The sequence below is a fragment of the Lithobates pipiens genome, unplaced genomic scaffold, assembly GCF_037356315.1.
Source record: "Lithobates pipiens isolate NorthernLeopardFrog02 unplaced genomic scaffold, aLitPip1_a1.2 Scaffold_27, whole genome shotgun sequence".
In the NCBI taxonomy this organism is placed as follows: domain Eukaryota; kingdom Metazoa; phylum Chordata; class Amphibia; order Anura; family Ranidae; genus Lithobates; species Lithobates pipiens.
Window position 1 is genome coordinate 16911571 of NW_027507788.1, and position 19192 is coordinate 16930762.

General features: G+C 44.8%; 2 protein-coding genes across 2 annotated transcripts in view; one reads left to right on the forward strand and one right to left on the reverse strand.

The window, feature by feature from the left end:
* The window catches only part of LOC143933585 (phospholipase A2 inhibitor gamma subunit B-like), a 52836-nt gene extending 51160 nt beyond the window's left edge, over positions 1–1676 (forward strand). Inside the window, exon 6 of the mRNA XM_077456534.1 lies at positions 1551–1676. Within this exon, the coding sequence (XP_077312660.1) occupies positions 1551–1558 (8 nt within the window). The 3' untranslated portion in view covers positions 1559–1676. The remainder of the gene's footprint in view (positions 1–1550) is intronic.
* On the reverse strand, positions 1460–18593 carry LOC143933588 (phospholipase A2 inhibitor NAI-like). Its single transcript, XM_077456536.1, has 5 exons — positions 18542–18593; positions 13132–13245; positions 9162–9311; positions 2115–2255; positions 1460–1740 (listed from the first exon to the last, which is right to left on the reverse strand). Exons 1-5 carry the CDS (start codon positions 18591–18593, stop codon positions 1547–1549), a joined length of 651 nt encoding a protein of 216 aa, XP_077312662.1. The 3' UTR covers positions 1460–1546.
* Between the last annotated feature and the right edge of the window lie 599 nt (positions 18594–19192).

Sequence of the window (19192 nt, forward strand, 5' to 3'; positions counted from 1 at the left end):
AAGTCGTGCTGTGATTCATACTCAAGTCGTGTCCAAGTTGCCTCCCAAAGTCTTGCTGGAAGTCGTGTTGCCCCTGTGTGAATGGACTCTAAGAGTCGGTTCACACAGGGGCAACACGACTTCCAGCGCTACTTTGGGAGGCAACTTGGACACAACTTGAGTATGAATTACAGCACGACTTGAGGCAACTTACAAGGCAACTTGAAGCTGCCTCCAGGACAGGGGACTTTGCCAGTGGCCAATCACATAATAATCAGCTCTGTGGGAGGGAGAGGTCAAAATGTTCCTATCCTCTAGAACCTCTAGAACCTTGGTGTTCTATGTTCAGCTCCACAACAAATAGTTATGTCATGCACACTCATAATGTTCACTTTGTGGCTTTTTACTGTATGCTCTTATAACTAAACACTAGTTCCCTTCACTCCTGTATATGGTATTGCCCCATTAATAATTCCTAATGTTAACTTGTGCCACCTAACCATAGAAAATCTGCAGATAATCTATATTTGTATGGCCAGCTTAAAAGGGGCTGGACGCATGAATTGGGGATGGCCGTGGCAGCCATGGATAGATGCATACTATGCATGAATCTATCCATTATACATATATGGGGTGGCTGGAGAGAGGGGGCGGTGCCCGGGCGCCCCTAATGGACGGGGCCACCGCTGATCGCACTTGAAGAACTTTTTCCAACATTTATTGGTTAATAGCGACAAATACAGCCAGCACATTTGGGGGAAAACCTACTTTTGTTAGAACGTACATCTTAATCATGTTGCAACCAGCGGTGGCCCATCCATAAGGGGCACAGGGGCGCTGCCCCCCCCCCCCATCCATGCATCCAACCCCCTAATCTACATGCAGGGCACCAGGCGCATGGATTCCAATTTTTTTTTTGTTTTTTTTAAGCACATGATTAGAGCCAGAGGCTCTAATAGGCTTAAAAAAAGGGTGAGCTTGGGGTGCAGTGCACTGTGCCCAAGTACACCCACTTGTGTGACACTAGCAAATAAATATTTGCTAGTGTCACACTGATTCTCCTCCCAGCCAATCAGGAAGTGGGTTCTGAGACCCATCACCTGATTGGCTGAAAATACAGGTGATCCTTTAGGACACCTTGAAGGAGGAGGGAGGAGATGCGCAGTGGAGGATGCAGAGGAGGAGGAGACGCAATGGAAGCCAACGCACATAGGAGCGCTGCCACTCCGCGACCTAGATGGGGTAATTGCATGACTGGATGACGGACCGTCCATGGGGGGCGGGTTGTGGGTGGCCCAACCAACCGAAAGCATAGGGGGGTTGGGTTGTTTGCTGCCCCCCCCAAAAAAACTACAGCCCCCACTGAGTGAGATGAATGTTTGCACCAGGTGCACTTCCATACACATTCAAACATTTTTGCCTAGGATTTACCTAGAAATCGTGGACTCTTGAGTGACAGTTGGGTGAATCTTGGATGAAAACTTTAATAAATGGATCTCTTATTCTGCAAAACAAAACAGCTTTTGCGTTTTTTTGTTTGTGTACTAATAATTATTTTCCAAACATTTTAGATGAATAAATTCAGCAAGAAAAGACAGATCACAGCAGGAAGTTTGAAGCGTTTTCGGAGAGCGGTGCTTCCACTGGTGCAGATAAACTTCATTTCTGCTGACACTTCTTCGGTGCTATAAGATTGGCTGCTGAGGTTGCAGAGGCTTTTTGTGGCACAACCACGAAATGTTGTTGACATTGACCTATTTCCTAAAAAAAAAAAAAAAAGTTTTGCAATGTTAACCACTTCAATACCGGGCACTTTCACCCCTCTTCCTGCCCAAGCCAATTTTCAACTTTCAGCCCTGTCACATCTTGAATGACAATTACTCAGTCATGATGCAACATTGTACCCATATGACGTTTTTTATCATTTTTTTGAGACAAATAGAGCTTTCTTTATGTGATATTTAATCACCACTGGGGTTTTTATTTTTTCTAAATAAACCAAAAAAGACAGAAAATTTGGAAAATATTTTTTTCTTTGTTTCGGTAATAAAATGTTGCAAATGGGTAATTTTCCTTCTTCGCGGACGTGCCTTTTTTTTTTTTTTTATAACACAGATCATGTCTATACTATTTACCTGACATTTTTGTAGTATGCAGAAGGCACATGTTCTCATCCCCGGTGCATTGTATGGTATCTGAAGTGTAACACCGGGTGGAGTCTGACTTGCAAGATTGGCATGTCAACCCATTGTTGGGCATTGAATTGTACCATGGCACTAAAGGAAAACGGAAAAAAAAAATTCCATGTGAGTACCTTTACTTTAGTAATAAGGATAGAGAAGACAGACACCATACGTGGTCCTTCCAACAATGAAGATCTTGGAAGGATGAAGGCCTAGCTTCTGGCTTTGCAAACCAGTGGTATGCAGAACGTACCTAGACTGTGCGCACTTTAGTATTTACTAAAATATTTACATTCAGTATTTATATTCTGTTCAAGCAGTAAAAGCATTGTAACCCCTTTGCTGTCCAAATCATGCCGCTTCCTGATCCTGTGGTCCTTGTGATTGGTTGTTACCATAGTCACATGATTGGGAACCCAACCCAACAACTCTCGTAAACATAAAGCAATGATTCCGGGTGGCTGCACTTTCAAAAAATCCTTTTATTAAAGCTTCATGTGACAGGTGGTTAAAGCGGGAGTCTCGCAAAAAATTTTTTTTTAGAGTCAGCAGCTACAAATACTGCAGCTGCTGAACTTTTAAAATAAGGACACTAAAGCCCCATATCAGATTTACTGCTGTGTTTTTCCTTCAGATTTACCAAAACCATATAATATGAGGTCAAACCTTAGGAGTTTCAATGTGTATGCAATCAGGCAGGCCCTTCTACTACATGGTTTTGGTAAATCTGAAGACAAAAACCAGCAGAAAATCTGATAGTGTGTATGGGGCTTTACCTGTCCCAGGGTCCAGCGATGTCAGCACCCGAGGCTGAACCATCCCTCGGTCCTCGGATGCTGCCGCCGCCATCTTCGGTAAGGGAATCAGGAAATGAAGCCTTGCAGCTTCACTTCCCGGTTCCCTACTGCGCAAGCGTGAGCCGCGCAGCGCAATCCAAATGGTCACTGCTGTCTCTGGGACCCGTGTGTGTCCCAGCAGACAGCACGGCGGGACAGGAAGAGGTGTAGACTCCCCTGGGGGTCTATACCTGGAAGTGGGTGCAAATACCTGTCTTAGACAGGTATCTGCACCCCCCTCCCCCCTGAAAGGTGCCAAATGTGAAAACGGAGAGGGGGGGAGGGTTCCGAAAAGCAGAGGTTCAACTGTGTGAACCTCCGCTTTAACAAATGGAGCAGGGGACAAAGAGGTAGATTAGTTTCATGCAAATGTAAAGAAATAAAGAAAAATAATTCCAAATAAGTGAAACCTGTGGTCGGGCTTTAAAGGCACAACAAACAGTAGAAATATACAAAAATATTAACATTTATTGAAAAAAAAAAAAAAAAAAATATATATATATATATATATATATACACACTGTATATATATATATATATATATATATATATATATATATATATATATATATATATTGTATATTGTATATATGTATATATGTATATATATATATATATATATATATATATTTTTTTTTTTCAATAAATGTTAATATTTTTGTATATTACTACTGATATATGATAATATGATATGATATGATAATATGATATGATAATATATATATATATATATATATATATATATATATATATATATATATATATATATAATACAAACAACAAGGACATGAAAGAAACATCGATAAAAATCATATATACAAAAAACAATCTATGACATGAGCCCTAATACGTCAATTAATTGCATGCATGTCATAACCTTAGCTCTCGTAAACAGTATGCAGCAAGGGCCCCGACCCTTAGAGGCCTAATAGTGACCGCTAGAATCAGGGAGAGCTTACAGCTCTGTTGAGTGGGTTACCAGGTATGATGGGTGTAATGCAAGAAGAAATGATGGGCGCCAGTCACTTTTTAATTGCGAACAAGAGATTTATTGTCTCTTAACACAACTGGGATAGAGGGTTAGGGCCAGGACACCCTTAAGTAGATGCAATGTTGATTAGCAGACTCCGAGACTTCTATAGGTAGACAGCTATACGGGGGAAGGCCTCCAGCTGGATGCCACTTCTGTATAGGTAGGACCCAGAGGCGTAACTAGAAACCTCAGGGCCCCGGTGCAAGAAATCAGGAAGGGCCCCCCCCCGAAAAGCATGATTTTGATACTATATTTTTTTTCCACTGTACAACAAAGTAAAACATTTCTGTGCAGCCTGTGTCCCGAGTGGAACTTGTGTCACCAGTGCAGTGGTGGCCATGGAGAGGGGTGGTGGTACTGGAGGTGGGTGGCGGTGGTGGTACTGGAGGGGGATGGTGGTCCTGGAGAGGGGTGGTGGTGGTACTGGAGAGGGGTGGTGGTGGTACTGGAGGGGGATGGTGGTCCTGGAGAGGGGTGGCGGTGGTACTGGAGGTGGGTGGCGGTGGGACTGGAGGTGGGTGGCAGTGGTGGTACTGAAGGGGGGGTGGTGGTACTGGAGAGGGGTGGCGGTCCTGGAGAGGGGTGGCGGTACTGGAGAGGGGTGGCGGTGGTACTGGAGGTGGGTGGCGATGGTACTGGAGCGGCATGGTGGTTCTGGAGGTGGGTGGTGGTACTAGAGAGGCATGGTGGTCCTGGAGAGGGGTGGCGGTGGTACTGGAGGTGGGTGGCAATGGTACTGGAGCGGCATGGTGGTTCTGGAGGTGGGTGGTGGTACTAGAGAGGCATGGTGGTCCTGGAGAGGGGTGGCGGTGGTACTGGAGGTGGGTGGCATGGTGGTGGTACTGGAGAGGGGGTGGCGGTGGTACTGGAGGTGGGTGGCACGGGGGTGGTGGTCCTGGAGGTGGGTGGCACGGGGGTGGTGGTACTGGAGGAGGGGTGGCGGTGGTACTGGACATCAGGATCCCCAGATACCCCCCCTTACTTTAGGGTCCCTAGACAGTCACCCCCCTTAAAGAGGTTTCTCTGTACCTTGCTGGACTCCGCTGTGCACCTTGCCCCCCAGCAGATCTCTGTACCCCCCCCCCCCGCACCTGGGGGGAGGCAGCGATCAGCAGCTCTATGATGTTGATGGACGGCGGGATCTTCCTGAGTCTACACACACACACTGGAGAGGGGTCAGCATGGCTGTGAGTGAAGAGCGTGTCTCATGTAAACAGCAGCACAGAGACACCGGGACTTGGGAGTGAAGTTTCGTCCGCTCTCGCAAAGCACACAGCTGATCCTGCTCCCCCTTCGGCCCCCCCTCCCCTCCTCTCCTCTCCTCTCCTCTCTCCTGTGTTCTCTGCAGGAAATGTGAGCTTGTTCGCTTCACACCTGAATGCCCGCAGAGAGCAGAGAACACACGAGAGAGGAGGGGAGGGGAGGGGAGGGGGGGGCCGAAGGGGGAGCAGGATCAGCTGTGTGCTTTGCGAGAGCGGACGAAACTTCACTCCCAAGTCCCGGTGTCTCTGTGCTGCTGTTTACATGAGACACGCTCTCCACTCACAGCCCTGTGGATAGCAACCACGCCGGGGCCCCCCCACAGTGATGGAATTCCAGGGCCCAGTCGCAACTGCGACTGTTGCGACCCTGATAATTCCGCCACTGGTAGGACCGCTGTCTCCTATGGCAACCAATCTTGTAACAGTCACTAACGATAGTTTTACATAACCCTTGGTAACACAGAATAGTCCTTTACTTATCTCACAGTATCCCACTGTAGATCTTCACTCACTGAGCTCCCAGTCTCTCACTAGACTTCCTGATCCCAGTCGTCACTGGATCCCCCAAGCTCTTCCACAGCTATCCCGCTTTATACTCCTCAAGCGTCACACCCGCTATCCTGCTGGGTCCCTGGCTTGGCACTTGCTGATGCTTTCCCACTTCTTCACCATCCCCGGCTGGTGAGAAGACTGCTCTGGTACTTACTCCAGCTCTCTCACAGTAATCTCCGGTAGTAAAATGAATGGTCCCTTAGTGGCGACTGCTTCCACTTTACCTCCGACCACAACTGGTTCCCCATCCGGCTGAACCTTCACAACTCGGTTGGACTCCAATCTTGCAGTCCCAACCCCACACTGCTTCTCCTGCTCCTGGATAGGCCTCAGGTAGCCCAGCTGTCAAGTGTCCCTGGGATAGACCTCAGGCTTCCAGCCTAGCAACGGGCCAGGACGACATAACACATCCACCCAGACAGCCGTCCAGATGGCACAGAAAACCAGGTACTTGACTCCACCCAAATAAATAGGTTCTCCCAGCAGGCCAAGGGACTAAAGAAACCCCTGCCAATTGGCTGAGACATCCATTCATTCATGATCTGACCTTGCTAAGCCCTTGTCATTCTAATGTCACCAGCTACAGCGCCACCTAGTGACAGAAGAGAAAAGGTGCAGCAATTCCAGAATTAGAGAGGAATCAGTGGATCTTCTAACAATTAACCAGGATAATTACCACCTGGCAAACTAAATTTGTTAGCAACCCTGCCTAAACTCCAGTATTCAAGAGCTTTTTTGTGACTGTTCGGTCACTGTGCTGGGAGAGTGTCAATGAGCATGCTCTCAGTACAGCAAAATTAAGCTGGCTGACGCATATATGCACGGGCTCAGCATCAAAGTACACCCACCATACTGCTGCACATATGCGTTAGCTTGGCAGGAACACATTACAACAAGCCTTCATTCACTTCTCTAGCACTCTCTATAGGCACTGTGGAGAAATATGTCTTCAAATTTTTCTTCACCCAGCAGTCAGCGCTCTCCTCTTCCCTCCCATGTTTCAGGTTGTGGTTGGGCCCTGGGCATCTTCACTTACAATCTAGGACTGCTGGTCCTGCATTGTATGTGATGACATCAGAGTTTAACTAACAGAGCACTGAAGAAAAGAGGACCGGTTGCACAGAGAGGAGGAAGAAGACTGTGGGAGAGTTGGATAAGGTAAGTGTAGCACCCTTGTTCTAAACAGGGCTTATAATAAATGTAGCTATGCTAGGTGGTAGCTAGCCTGGCTAATTTGTAGTCTATTGATCAAATGAGTTTCTCATAAGCCTGGTATTAACTGTGATTTCTCCCTTTTGTCAACAGGTGGCGGCACTGTTACCTTTGGCATCAGTGTGATGAATGGCAGAGAATGCAGGTTATAAGTGTGCATACTTCTCTCAGCCAATCAGCAGGAGTTTCTTTGGCTGCGGAGGATGCTGGGACAAGGTATTCATTCGGAGGCGGTCAGATGATCTGTTTATTTTCCACCCTGACTGCGCTCTGGTTGGGTGTGTGAGGAGCAGCTGTTGAGGTGTAGGCCTGAAGCCTAAGGCCTAACCACGTGTAAAGGGGCTCTGCCGGAGGGAGCCTGGTTGATGCCGGGAGTCATGAGATAAAAAGTTGCCGGAGGGTCAACACCTCTTGTTGCTGGTGAACAGGTTGAGAGGGAGGGAGTTCTAAATGAGTATCAGAGGAGACTCTTCATAAGCCGGGGACTATGAAGTGGCTGGGAAAACTTCAGGAGAGAACTCATCCGAGGAAATTCAGTGGGATACTGTGAGTTAAGTTGTTGCTACAGGAGACAGCTAAAGAATACAGATTGTTCGGTTCAGCATAAAGGCACTTTTTCTGTGTTGCTGTCGGCCTTGTTCTAGTATTTGTCTGAGGAGTCTGCCGATTTGCTATTGCATTTGCCTAAGGGTATCCTGAGCCCTACCCCTCTCTCCCGAATTTTCCTGTTAAGAGAAATAATGTTCTCTTTGTTCATTTTTAAAAGTGACTGGCGCCCATCTTTCCACTCTGCACAACTCCCATCATGCCTAGTAACCTGCACCCAGATAAGGAATGTCAGCCCTCCCAGTCTATGGGGGTCACCACCAGGCCTCTGGTGGTTGGGGAGAGCGTTACATAAGTAAAACCGTGTACCAGACAAAAATTATAATTTAAACCCTGGCATTGAAGGGGGAGCCCCACTGCATGTATAGTAGTAGAATGTTTCCCAGAGGTACCTGGACTGCCGTATATATGCAGCCATTGGCCTTCATTGTTCTGTGCTGAGAGCGCTATCCCAGCACACTGTCTTGTCTGTCACTGACAGCTCCCTTTCACTGCTTATATTTGGGAGCCAATGGGACAGGTTCCCAATCATGTGAGTTAAAGTGGTTTTAAAGGCTCAAGGTTTTTAACCTTCAGCAGCCTAGATCCTATTCTTCTCGGGTCCCTCGCCAGCACTCCTGGCCCCTTCCTCCTGCCGAGTGCCCCTACAGCAAGCAGCTTGCTATGGGGGGGCACCCAAGCCAAGCCTCTGCTCTGTGTGTCCTTTCAGACAAGTAGCCGAGGCTCAACCCTTTCCCCTCTCTCTACTCATTGGCTCACTGACTTTGATTGATAGCAGCGGGACCCAATGGCGCCTCACTGCTGTCTCAGCCAATGAGGGGGTAGAGTCCCGGACGGCCAAGACTCTTGTGCAACATTGCTGGATCAAGATGGGCTCAGGTACGTATTGGGGGGGCTACACACAGAAGGTTTAGATTTTAGAATCACTTTAAAGGGCTAGAGGCAGGAGTGGACTAACAGCTCATGGGGCCCCCAGGCAATAGGAGATTATGGGGCCCCTGGGCAATAGAATATTATGAGGCCCCCGGGCAATAGGAGATTATGGGGCCCCCGGGCAATAGGAGATTATGGGGCCCCCGGGCAATAGGAGATTATGGAGCCCCCAGGCAATAGATTAATGGGCCACGCAGTATAAACACACACACACACACACACACACACACACACACACACACACACACACACACACACATACAGTATACACACACAGACACACAATAAACACACACAGTATACACACATTGAAAAGGTACTGGAGAGATGGGGCAGCTATAATCTTGGGATTTAAAAAAAAACACAGATTTTTACATACTGTCTCTGGTTTTATTGAGGCTGGCAACCCTGATGGGGCCCCTTAGTGGCATGGGGCCCATGAGTGCCTGAATGGTCAGTCCCCCCTGGCTAGAGGGAGGCATCAGCAATGGATTAATGTTGATAGTCTGGGCATTTAACTTTTCAGTAAAGTAGTGCCAGGGAGGAAGTCAAGAAAGCCACTTACAAGAAGGAAATTTTGGGATGCAAAGATCGGTGGAACAACATGAAGTACCCATCCTCAATATCACCCTGGATGGAAAGGTGGCACTTCCACTCAAACCGCACTTGTCTTGAGGCAAACATGAGCTCACATAGAGGTTTGTAGTATCGCAGCCTAGAATTAAACAAAGCATATCATTTCATGCCATGAATATAACACATTTTTAAAAGCAGACCAGTACTTAACTCATTTAAGGATGGCTCACACCAAAAATGCCTTCAAAATGCACTGTGTTTGCAACCTGCTGCGGGTGCCAAAACAATGTTAACGGCACCCCAATTGCAGAACATTTGCAGGCCCCAGATCACATGGTATCTTAATACCATATGCATGCACTACTTTTGGTGCATTTTGGTATGACTAATGCCGCGTACACACGACCGGACTTTTCGAGGGACTAGGTCTGACAGTCTTTCCGACGGACTTTCAGCGGAGTTCCGACGGACTTTCCGAATGAACGGACTTGGCCACACACAATCACACCAAAGTCCGACGGATTTGAACGTGATGACTTACGACCAGACTAGAATAAGGAAGTTCATAGCCAGTAGCCAATAGCTGCCCTAGCGTCGGTTTTTGCCCGTCGGACTAGCATACACACGAATGGATTTCTCGGTCCAGCGGAGTTCCGGTGGAAAAATTTAAAACATGTTCTATTTCTAAAGTCCGCCGGATTTTTGGCAAGAAAAGGTCCGATGGAGCCCACACACGATCGAATTGTCCGACGTGGAAGCACAAGAATTGCACAGGAACGTGGGCGATTCTGGTGTGAACCTGCCCTTAGAACAAAGAGTAAATATTTGGATGCAATGGGTAGGTATACTACAGTTATTTTACTATGATGTATTTTTTGATGTGCACACAATGAATATATAGTCAAAACTGTTTTTTTTTTTCAATTTATATAGAGTAGGGAAGGGTTAGAACCCCTGTGAGATTTGTATTTCTATATTTGTCCAGCTAGGTAGATTCCCTCTTCTGGTGACTGCTGCCACTGAGGCAGAAATAATAGAAAATCTAGAATTATAAGATAGTGGCCAACAGAAATAGTGAGGGTAAATTCCTTATTTGGGACGCCAGTTCTGGTGACAACGGTGCAAAGCGGGGATTTCCCCCACTTTGCAGAGATTTTCTTTCAAATACTGTTGCCAGTCTGTGGCAAAAAGTACAGAGAAATCTCTCTAATTGGATACAGATTGCATAAAAATAAGGGGGTTCAACTCTTCTGTAGGAATCTGCCCCCCCCTACAGTCTGTGATTGTAAATACCTGTTCTTTTATTATACAGGGTTTATTATGTATGCACTGCCTGTCTCTGGGAGGCTGGGCTAAAATACCCCAGAGGAAGCAAGTAGATAGAGAGGTTTTTGGAGACCACATGCCCACATACACGAGCTGCTGTTGTATTTTATCCAGGCCAGAAGCAGAGACTATTAGGTAATTGTTTGTGTGTTCTGGTTATTTAACTGTAGCTGTCCATAACACCTTAATCTGAATCCTGGTGACAGACCAGTATCTGTCCTATTGTTGTTATCTTACATACACAGTGCCAGACAACTAGGTCTGTTGCTTATGTATGTATGTAGTGGTCACCTTCCATTATATTAGTAGGTGGACCTGTTTATTGCAATAGAAGTTATATACAGCTCCTGTTATTTTAGTTATATGCAGCTCTGGTTAATTTAGGTAACAATGTCCTTTCTAGTCTGGGATTCTGTAGCTAGGTTGAGCTTAGGACTCAATCATCAGCATAGGCTAGAGCCAGGTTAGGCATCCAGGCAGCCAATTCTGGTAGTTAGTGGTCCAGCTACGTGACATATTAGACACTACTAGGGGCTAAGAACAGAGTGGATAGGGTAATTCCAGTGGCGGCTGGTGGTATATTTTGGGGGGGTGGCAAACAATGCACCCACAGCCCCCCCTCCATGGGTCAGTTGGTTATACAGTTCAGTACTCACACTGAAGACTGTCGCTCCTCTCTGCCCATACTCTGCATGGCTCTGATCAACAGCGTTGTGGCCGCAAAACTCTCCAGCAGCTCCAGAGCCCGCCGCCATACCATCCCAACCCTGCTCCCCCTCCTCCTCCTAGGACAATGGGCGAGTTTCTCCTTTAGGCCAATTGGGACACGGGTCTCAGGACCCGCTTCCTGATTGGCCAGGAGGAGAATCAGTGTGACAATAGTGAATATTCATTCGATATTGTCACAGAACTGGGTGGGCTCTGGGCATAGTGCTCTGCGCCTGAAGCCCACTCTTTTTTTAAGCCTATTAGAGCCTCAGGCTCTAATCCCATGCTTCAAAAAAAAAAACCCTTGTTGGAATCCATGTGTCCTGGTGCCCTGCATGTAGATTAGGAGGCCAGACGCATGGATAGGTGGTGGTGGCGCCTGTGCATCCCTAATGGACATGCCCCCACTGGGTAACTCTTAGTTTCAGTGTGAGAAGCTGCGTTCTAGTCGGGTTGTACAATGGCTCCTCTTCACTGCAGATTTTGTCTTCAGGTCTATGAAAAAAAGACGAATGCCACATTGTGATCATCCCCAGGGGCCCTGCAACTGGACTTTGCTGCATCAAGCTGTATCTCTATTAATAATTATATACTATATACCTCGGTATATACCTGGGTTTATCTGTAGAATTCCACCATGACTATTGTTGGGCCCTGATAATACCTGTTTGTACATTGGAGGTATGTACAATTATTATTCTTGTCTTATATACAGCTTGTATTATTTCCATATTGGTGTGCACCTACATACTTACAGTCAATGTTATATCCTAGTTGCAGTGCCATTTCTTATAACATTCCCCCACTCCCAAAAAAGGGCTACACTTCCTTGCTGTTTAAAAAAAAAAAAAAAAAAAGTGTTGGCTATACATATGTATAAATAACCATAACCATATGTATAAATGACCCCTAATTCCTAAATATGTGGTGTCAGCCCTGCCTACTCCACTTTAATGGATTACAAGGAGCATAGATCTACCATCATTTCCCCCTCCCCCTCCTCTTCTCCATAACCTATCTTCATCATCATCTCCTTCCTCTTCACCTCTATAACCCCTTCTCATCTCCATAAACCCTCCTCCTTATCATCTTCCCCCCTCCTCATCTCCATAACCCCTCCTCATCCTCATTTCCCCCCCTCATCATCTCCATAACCCTTCCTCAACATCATCTTCCCCCCTCCTCATTTCAATAACCCTTCCTCATCATTATTCCCCCCTCTCATCATCTCTATCACGCCTAGTCATCATTATCTCTCCCTCTCCTCATCTTCATGACCGGTCATCTTCCCCACTCATGTCCATAACCCCTCCTCTGTTTCTCCCCCTCTTCTCATCTCCATAACACTTCATCACCCCCCCTTCTCATTTCTATAACTCCTAATCATCATCCTCATCTTCCCCCCCTCCTCATCTCAATAACCCTGCCTCATGTCTATAACCCCTCCTCATCATTATCTCTCCTTATCTCCATAACCGGTCATCTTCCCCCCTCATCTCCATAATCCCTCCTCATCATTATCTCTTCTTATCTCCATAACCGCCCATCTTGCCCCCTCATCTGCATAACCCGTCCTCATCTCCATAACACTTCATCACCTCCCCTTCTCATCTCAACAACCCCTCATCATCATCTCACCCCTCACCTCATCTCTATAACCTCTCCTCATCATTATGTCCCCCTCTCCTCATCTTCATAACTCTTGATTCCCCCCCCCCCCCCACCCACCCATCACAATAATCCCTTGCTAGCATCATCCACCCCCTCCTTATCCCTTCCTCATTATCTCCTTCTTCCTCAACTCCATCACACCCCATTTCATCATCTCCCTTCAACTCATTATACTAACTTATGCCATTAAAGCTCTACCATCAAATAGGCATATAAAGGTTAGCACCAGTTTTTTTTATAAAAAAGAAACTTACCATAACCGGTTTCTGAGTATGCAACTCCACAAAGAGAGTCAGAAGGACAACTTACATTGGAACCGACACACGACTTTGATTGAGATATACACTGAGTGCATAAGAGGGAGTAGCCTAAAAAGAGAGAAATCACAACACCGAGTGAGTAGCAGTCCTAGAAGCCCTGTTATCATTTACTAAAAAGGGATTTACCTGACTGAGTACGGCCTTCAATACCCCTTCATTACAGACCATTTTTTAGTTTTCAGCACTATGGTAGTTTGACTGACAACTCCGCAATCATGCAAAGCTATTACCAAATTAGGTTTCCATATATTGATTCCTTATAGTGGTATTTAGTAAGTGTTGTGTTTTTATTTTTTTACTGAAAAAAAGAAAAAAAAAAAGAACAAACATTTTGAAAACAAAAAACAAAACAAAAAAAAAATGGTTTTCTTTACCTTCTGTTAGAAATTAAAATGCCAGGATAGTAGAAATTTTCAAAGTGCTTTCTCAAGGTTGGAGATATGGATGAAAGAGTTTGCTTTTCATATTAAAGGTGAATTAAAGTGTTTTCAGTTTTTTGGTGCTCAGATACAGTTTAATTTTTTTTCTTTAAACACGGAGTTGGGGAATGGTGCACTAGAAAAATGAATGTACGGGTTATACATAGAGGAAGGAGGAGGAGGGGAAGGGGTTAAGTTACGGGTCACATACAATGGCAGGATGGAGATAAAGGGGCTAATGTGCAGGATAAGGGACGTGAAAAGGTTAATATACAGGTCACATGATGATAGTATGCAGATAGGATGTGTTGGAGAAGAGGGGGGCATGAAAGGGTTAAAAAAAAAATCCTGACATGATTAAAAGAGAATGAATGGATCTACGGATCTACTGACCCCATTCATAAGGACTGATCTCTATCCTTCCCCTGCTGTAAGGGGATGGATCAACACTATAAACAGTACCATGTGATTGCTGTGATAATCAAGCAATCACAACAATCATATGGTACTCAGACCCTCGGATTGGTTGGGTACAGTGTCTCTGTGTGCCAAGCAAGATGTAAAGATACATAGCAGTGAGTCGGTAGAAGTACCGGAGGGCGAAAGGAGGGGGAGGGGAACGTCGCCTCCCGTAACAATGATCAAGCGGTGGAACAGGCGCTATGATCGTTCTTATGGTGTAGGGAATCGCCGGCTAAAAATACCAATATCTAAATGATGTCTGTAGCTACAGGCATGATTCAGATATACCCGCTTCTGCCCACATACTGCTTGCCACATGGGCAGGCGAGCGAATAAATCACATTTTTTGTAGAGGAGTGTTTAATATTGTATAGACCGGTGATTCTCAACCAGGGTTCCTCCAGAGGTTGCTAGGGGTTCCTTCAGCATTGGGCAATTTCTGCCTCTCAGATAAGTTCCCACCGACACCATTGATCTTTTTAACTATCTGTAAGGAGGTAATTCTTCCCAATGACCACAAGTGTAAGGACCATTCTTCCCACTGACCATCACACTAATGTATCATGAGTTGTAGATTTCAAATTTTTAGCAGGATGTTCCCTGAGACCGCAGAACTATTTCAAGGGTTCCTCTGTGTTGAAAAGGTTGAGAAAGTCTGGTCTAGACAACTGGTGATAGCTGATTTAAATTGTAGAATCTAACATCGCCCTCGTGTGTTATGAATACATACATTGCACTTCTTACATGGAAAGTAGCCAACCAAATTATGGAAAAAATACCTTCTAATGGGGGGGGGGGGGGTTATGATTTTAGGTGCAATTTTGCTCTGTAAAGATGGCAACCCCCCGTATATCAGTCATTATCCTCTTCTTCATCCTCAGATGATCCAGACACAGCAAATTTGCGACCATGCAAAGGCGATTCCATTTCTCCAATGAACTTTAGCATGGTCGCAAGTTTGACGTGTCTGGATCATCTGAGGATGAAGAAGAGGATAATGACTGATATACAGGGGGTTGCCATCTTTACAGAGCAAAATTGCATCTAACATCATGAACATCCCAGTTAGAACATCCTACTCCCTTCATAGGCTCAGATGGATCATCTTGCTCAATAGCAGTGTTGCCAACCTCCCACAGAATTTATTTACTGGCAAAACATGACAAATTTACTATCATTTTTTACTGCAAACCTCAAAAATGTCAATTGTCCTATATAAAAACAAAGAAAAATTGATATTTAAACAGTAGAAATACAACAACGGAAACACTGACAGTACCCATAACAAGAAATTTGCCTGGTTTACACTACAAAAAGTTAACAACAAATTATTAGCCCCCGATATTTACAGGAATTTGTAAAAATCACAGATTTATTTTTAAAAACTGTCAGTAAATTTACTGATAGTTGGCAACCCTGCTCCATAGCCTCCTGTTGTGGTGATAAGGGTACAGGACTTCCTTGGCCCGATGACATACTGCCAGTCAAAACACCCTGACTAATGATTACCCACAGACTGTCTGCCGAAGCTTTCTCCGCTTTCTGCAGGCATACTGATACTTGGCATGGGATGAGAAGATTTTCCAGTGTGCTGGCCAGAAACTCAGTCCAAGCCCACAGAAACTTTTTTGCATTGCACCGGCCTTGGCTTCTTGCACTCTGGTGAAGCCTGCCCTCCACTGGCCTCTATGGCCCCTCTGTGCATTGCACGGAAGCGATCATCATTGCCATACTTCTCCTTGAAAGCTCCACTGGTTTCTTTCACTGTGGCCACCAGTAGACTCTGCTTTTCCACTTTGGCCTCCAAAGCCATTAACTCAGGCCGAATCCGTCTTCTTTTGGAACTGTGAAGCCGGTCACTTGCAATTTTTTTTTTTATGCTTGAAGTCAAACTTTAGCTTTGCAAGTACTTCTTCCTCCTTGGCGACTCTCGCAATTCTCTCACAAACCTTCTTTCTGTAGGTTGCCAGGCTTTCACCTTTAGCTGGGCTTTTTCCCAGGTCCTAAAACACTGCTATGGGAAGACTGCTATTCTGGCCATCCGGGGGATCCTCCCCTGTGTCCACAACAGATTCCTGAATTCACTCTGGGTATAAGAAGTAATCAAGCTCTTTGGATCAGTAGGCCTCACTGGAGCTCAGGAGAGCAGCCACATCCTTTGCAGTTATAACAGCTTCAACTCTTCTGGGAAGGCCGTCCACAAGGTTTAGGAGTGTGTCTATGGGAATGTTTGACCATTCTTCCAGAAATGCATTTGTGAGGCCAGGCACTGATGTTGGACGAGAAGCCCTGGCTCGCAGTCTCCACTCTAATTCATCCCAAATGTGTCTTACCGGGTTGAGGTCAGGACTCTGTGCCAGCCAATCAAGTTCCTCCACCCCAAACTTGCTCATCCATGTCTTTATGGACCTTGCTTTGTAGACTGGTCAAAAACATTTGGTTAAGGGGGGGATTATGGTGTGGAGTTGTTTTTCCGGGGTCGAGCTTGGCTCCTTCGTTCCAGTGAAGGGAACTCTTAAGGCATCAGCATACCAAGACATTTTGGACAATTTCATGCTCCCAACTTTGTGCCGACATATATCAAAGTGCGCTGGTCGGCACGTGGTTAGTGTGCAATGTATGTTCCTTGCTAAAAATAATTATTTTTTATAAAGTTGTTATGCGTAAAGTTCTGCTTTAATCACATGTACTTTGCAAAACTGCATTCATTTGTTTGCTTTTATATCAGCCGGAACTACTCTTCAAAGCAAAATTCACATGAAAGTAAAAATCATTAAGTAAGAAGTGCCTGGGTACATTTATCATTCATATTCATCCATATTCAGCCCCAACATTAGGATGGGAGCTGCCCATATTCAGCCCCAACATTAGGATGGGAGCTGCCCATACTCAGCCCCAACATTAGGATGGGAGCTGGCCATATTCAGCCCCAACATTAGGATGGGAGCTGCCCATATTCAGCCCCAACATTAGGATGGGAGCTGCCCATATTCAGCCCCAACATTAGGATGGGAGCTGCCCATATTCAGCCCCAACATTAGGATGTGAGCTGCCCATACTCAGCCCCAACATTAGGATGGGAGCTGTCCATATTCAGCCACAACATTAGGATAGGAGCTGCCCATGTTCAGCCCCAAAATTAGGATGGGAGCTGCCCATATTCAGCCCCAACATTAGGATGGGAGCTGCCCATATTCAGCCCCAACATTAGGATGTGAGCTGCCCATACTCAGCCCCAACATTAGGATGGGAGCTGTCCATATTCAGCCACAACATTAGGATAGGAGCTGCCCATGTTCAGCCCCAAAATTAGGATGGGAGCTGTCCATATTCAGCCACAACATTAGGATGGGACCTGCCCATACTCAGCCCTAACATTAGGATGGGAGCTGTCCATATTCAGCCACAACATTAGGATAGGAGCTGCCCATGTTCAGCCCCAAAATTAGGATGGGAGCTGCCCATATCCAGCCACAACATTAGGATGGGACCTGCCCATACTCAGCCCCAACATTAGGATGGGAGCTGTCCATATTCAGCCCCAACAGTAGGATGGGAGCTGTCCATATTCAGCCCCAACATTAGGATAGGAGCTGCCATTACTCAGCCCCAACATTTGGATGGGAGCTGTCCATATTCATCCCCAACATTAGGACGGGAGCTGCCCATACTCAGCCTCAACATTAGGATTGGAGCTGTCCATATTCAGCCCCAACATTAGGATGGGAGCTGTCCATATTCAGCCCCAACATTAGGATGAGAGATGTCCATATTCAGCCCCAACATTAGAGATCTAGCATGGCTCCTTCACCCCTTGCAGTACCCACATCATACTTTCGAAATGTACACAATTTGAGTTTTACAGTCATTTTCCTAAAATCTTGCGTAAAAATCAAAAGATTTTTTGCAAGCTGCAATTTTTTTGCAAGATGCATTTGCATGGAGAAGGCATTTTTTTTTTTTTTTTTAAGGGTGAAATGGGCTTTAAATGGTTCCCTCTTTGGAAAACCCTGGACCTGACTTTTTAGTAGCCTTGTTATAATATTTATTTTATTTACTTATTTATTTTAAATATTGTATTAATATTTATGTATTTATATTATTTTTTACAGAAACAAAATGAAAATCACTGTAAATAAAATTCAATTTCACAAATCCAGTGCTTTCAATTTGTAGTTGCATGTAGCACAAGCTGCAAACAGAGCCTGGGGCTTGGGGCAGATCTTTGGGTACTCAGAATAAAAAAAATAAAAAAAATAAAATAAAATAAAAAGCATGTTCAAGCTTTTCCATTTTTAGTAAATCAGTTTAATGTTGACATACCTTTCTGTTATTACTTTTAGGCAAGTATTTACATACCTTAACAAATAATTTTAAAAAAAATATAATTACATTTTTTTTTTTTTTAATCTATAAATGACATTTAAATAAATTATTTCACAAAAATATAAATAAACACTTACCGGATGCTGCCAAAGCCAAGAGCACACCGAGAATATGTAAGAATAATGACATTATGAGAGCCTGCAATACATCTACATTGGTACAAGGGACATCTGCCTCTGTTTGCTGGAGAAAGCCTTGCTTACTGTAATTTGGGTGTGGTAATGTTTGGACCAGGTACAAATAATATTTCTGCATCACAAATATTACTGACAATGTTTTTTTTTTTTTTTTTTTTTTTTTTGTAATGCCTTTGAGTTCTTTTTCTCTAAATGAACACTGAATTGCCTAGACTGAAGAGCGCATTAAAGTTTGAAAGTCATATTACCATCTGAGAAATTAAAATTTAATATTCTTATCCATTAAAGCTTTTTTTTTGCCTGGCTAAATATGGGGTGGAGCCCTATACAAAACCATTAAAGGGCCTACAACTGCCTCTCGAATCTCCATCTAAAAGACAAGTCTTCTATTGATACAGAATAATAATTCATTACATTTGTAGTCATATAAAACAGGGGTCTCCAACCTAAAAGGGACACGTGTGTATCCACGAACCAAGTGGAGAGTCACATCTAAAGTAATAAATCTATTTTTTTTTTATGAGTTTAGTGATATTGTTTTGCAAAAACATATTTTATTTGCTATGCAATCTATAGACAAAAATATGTAAC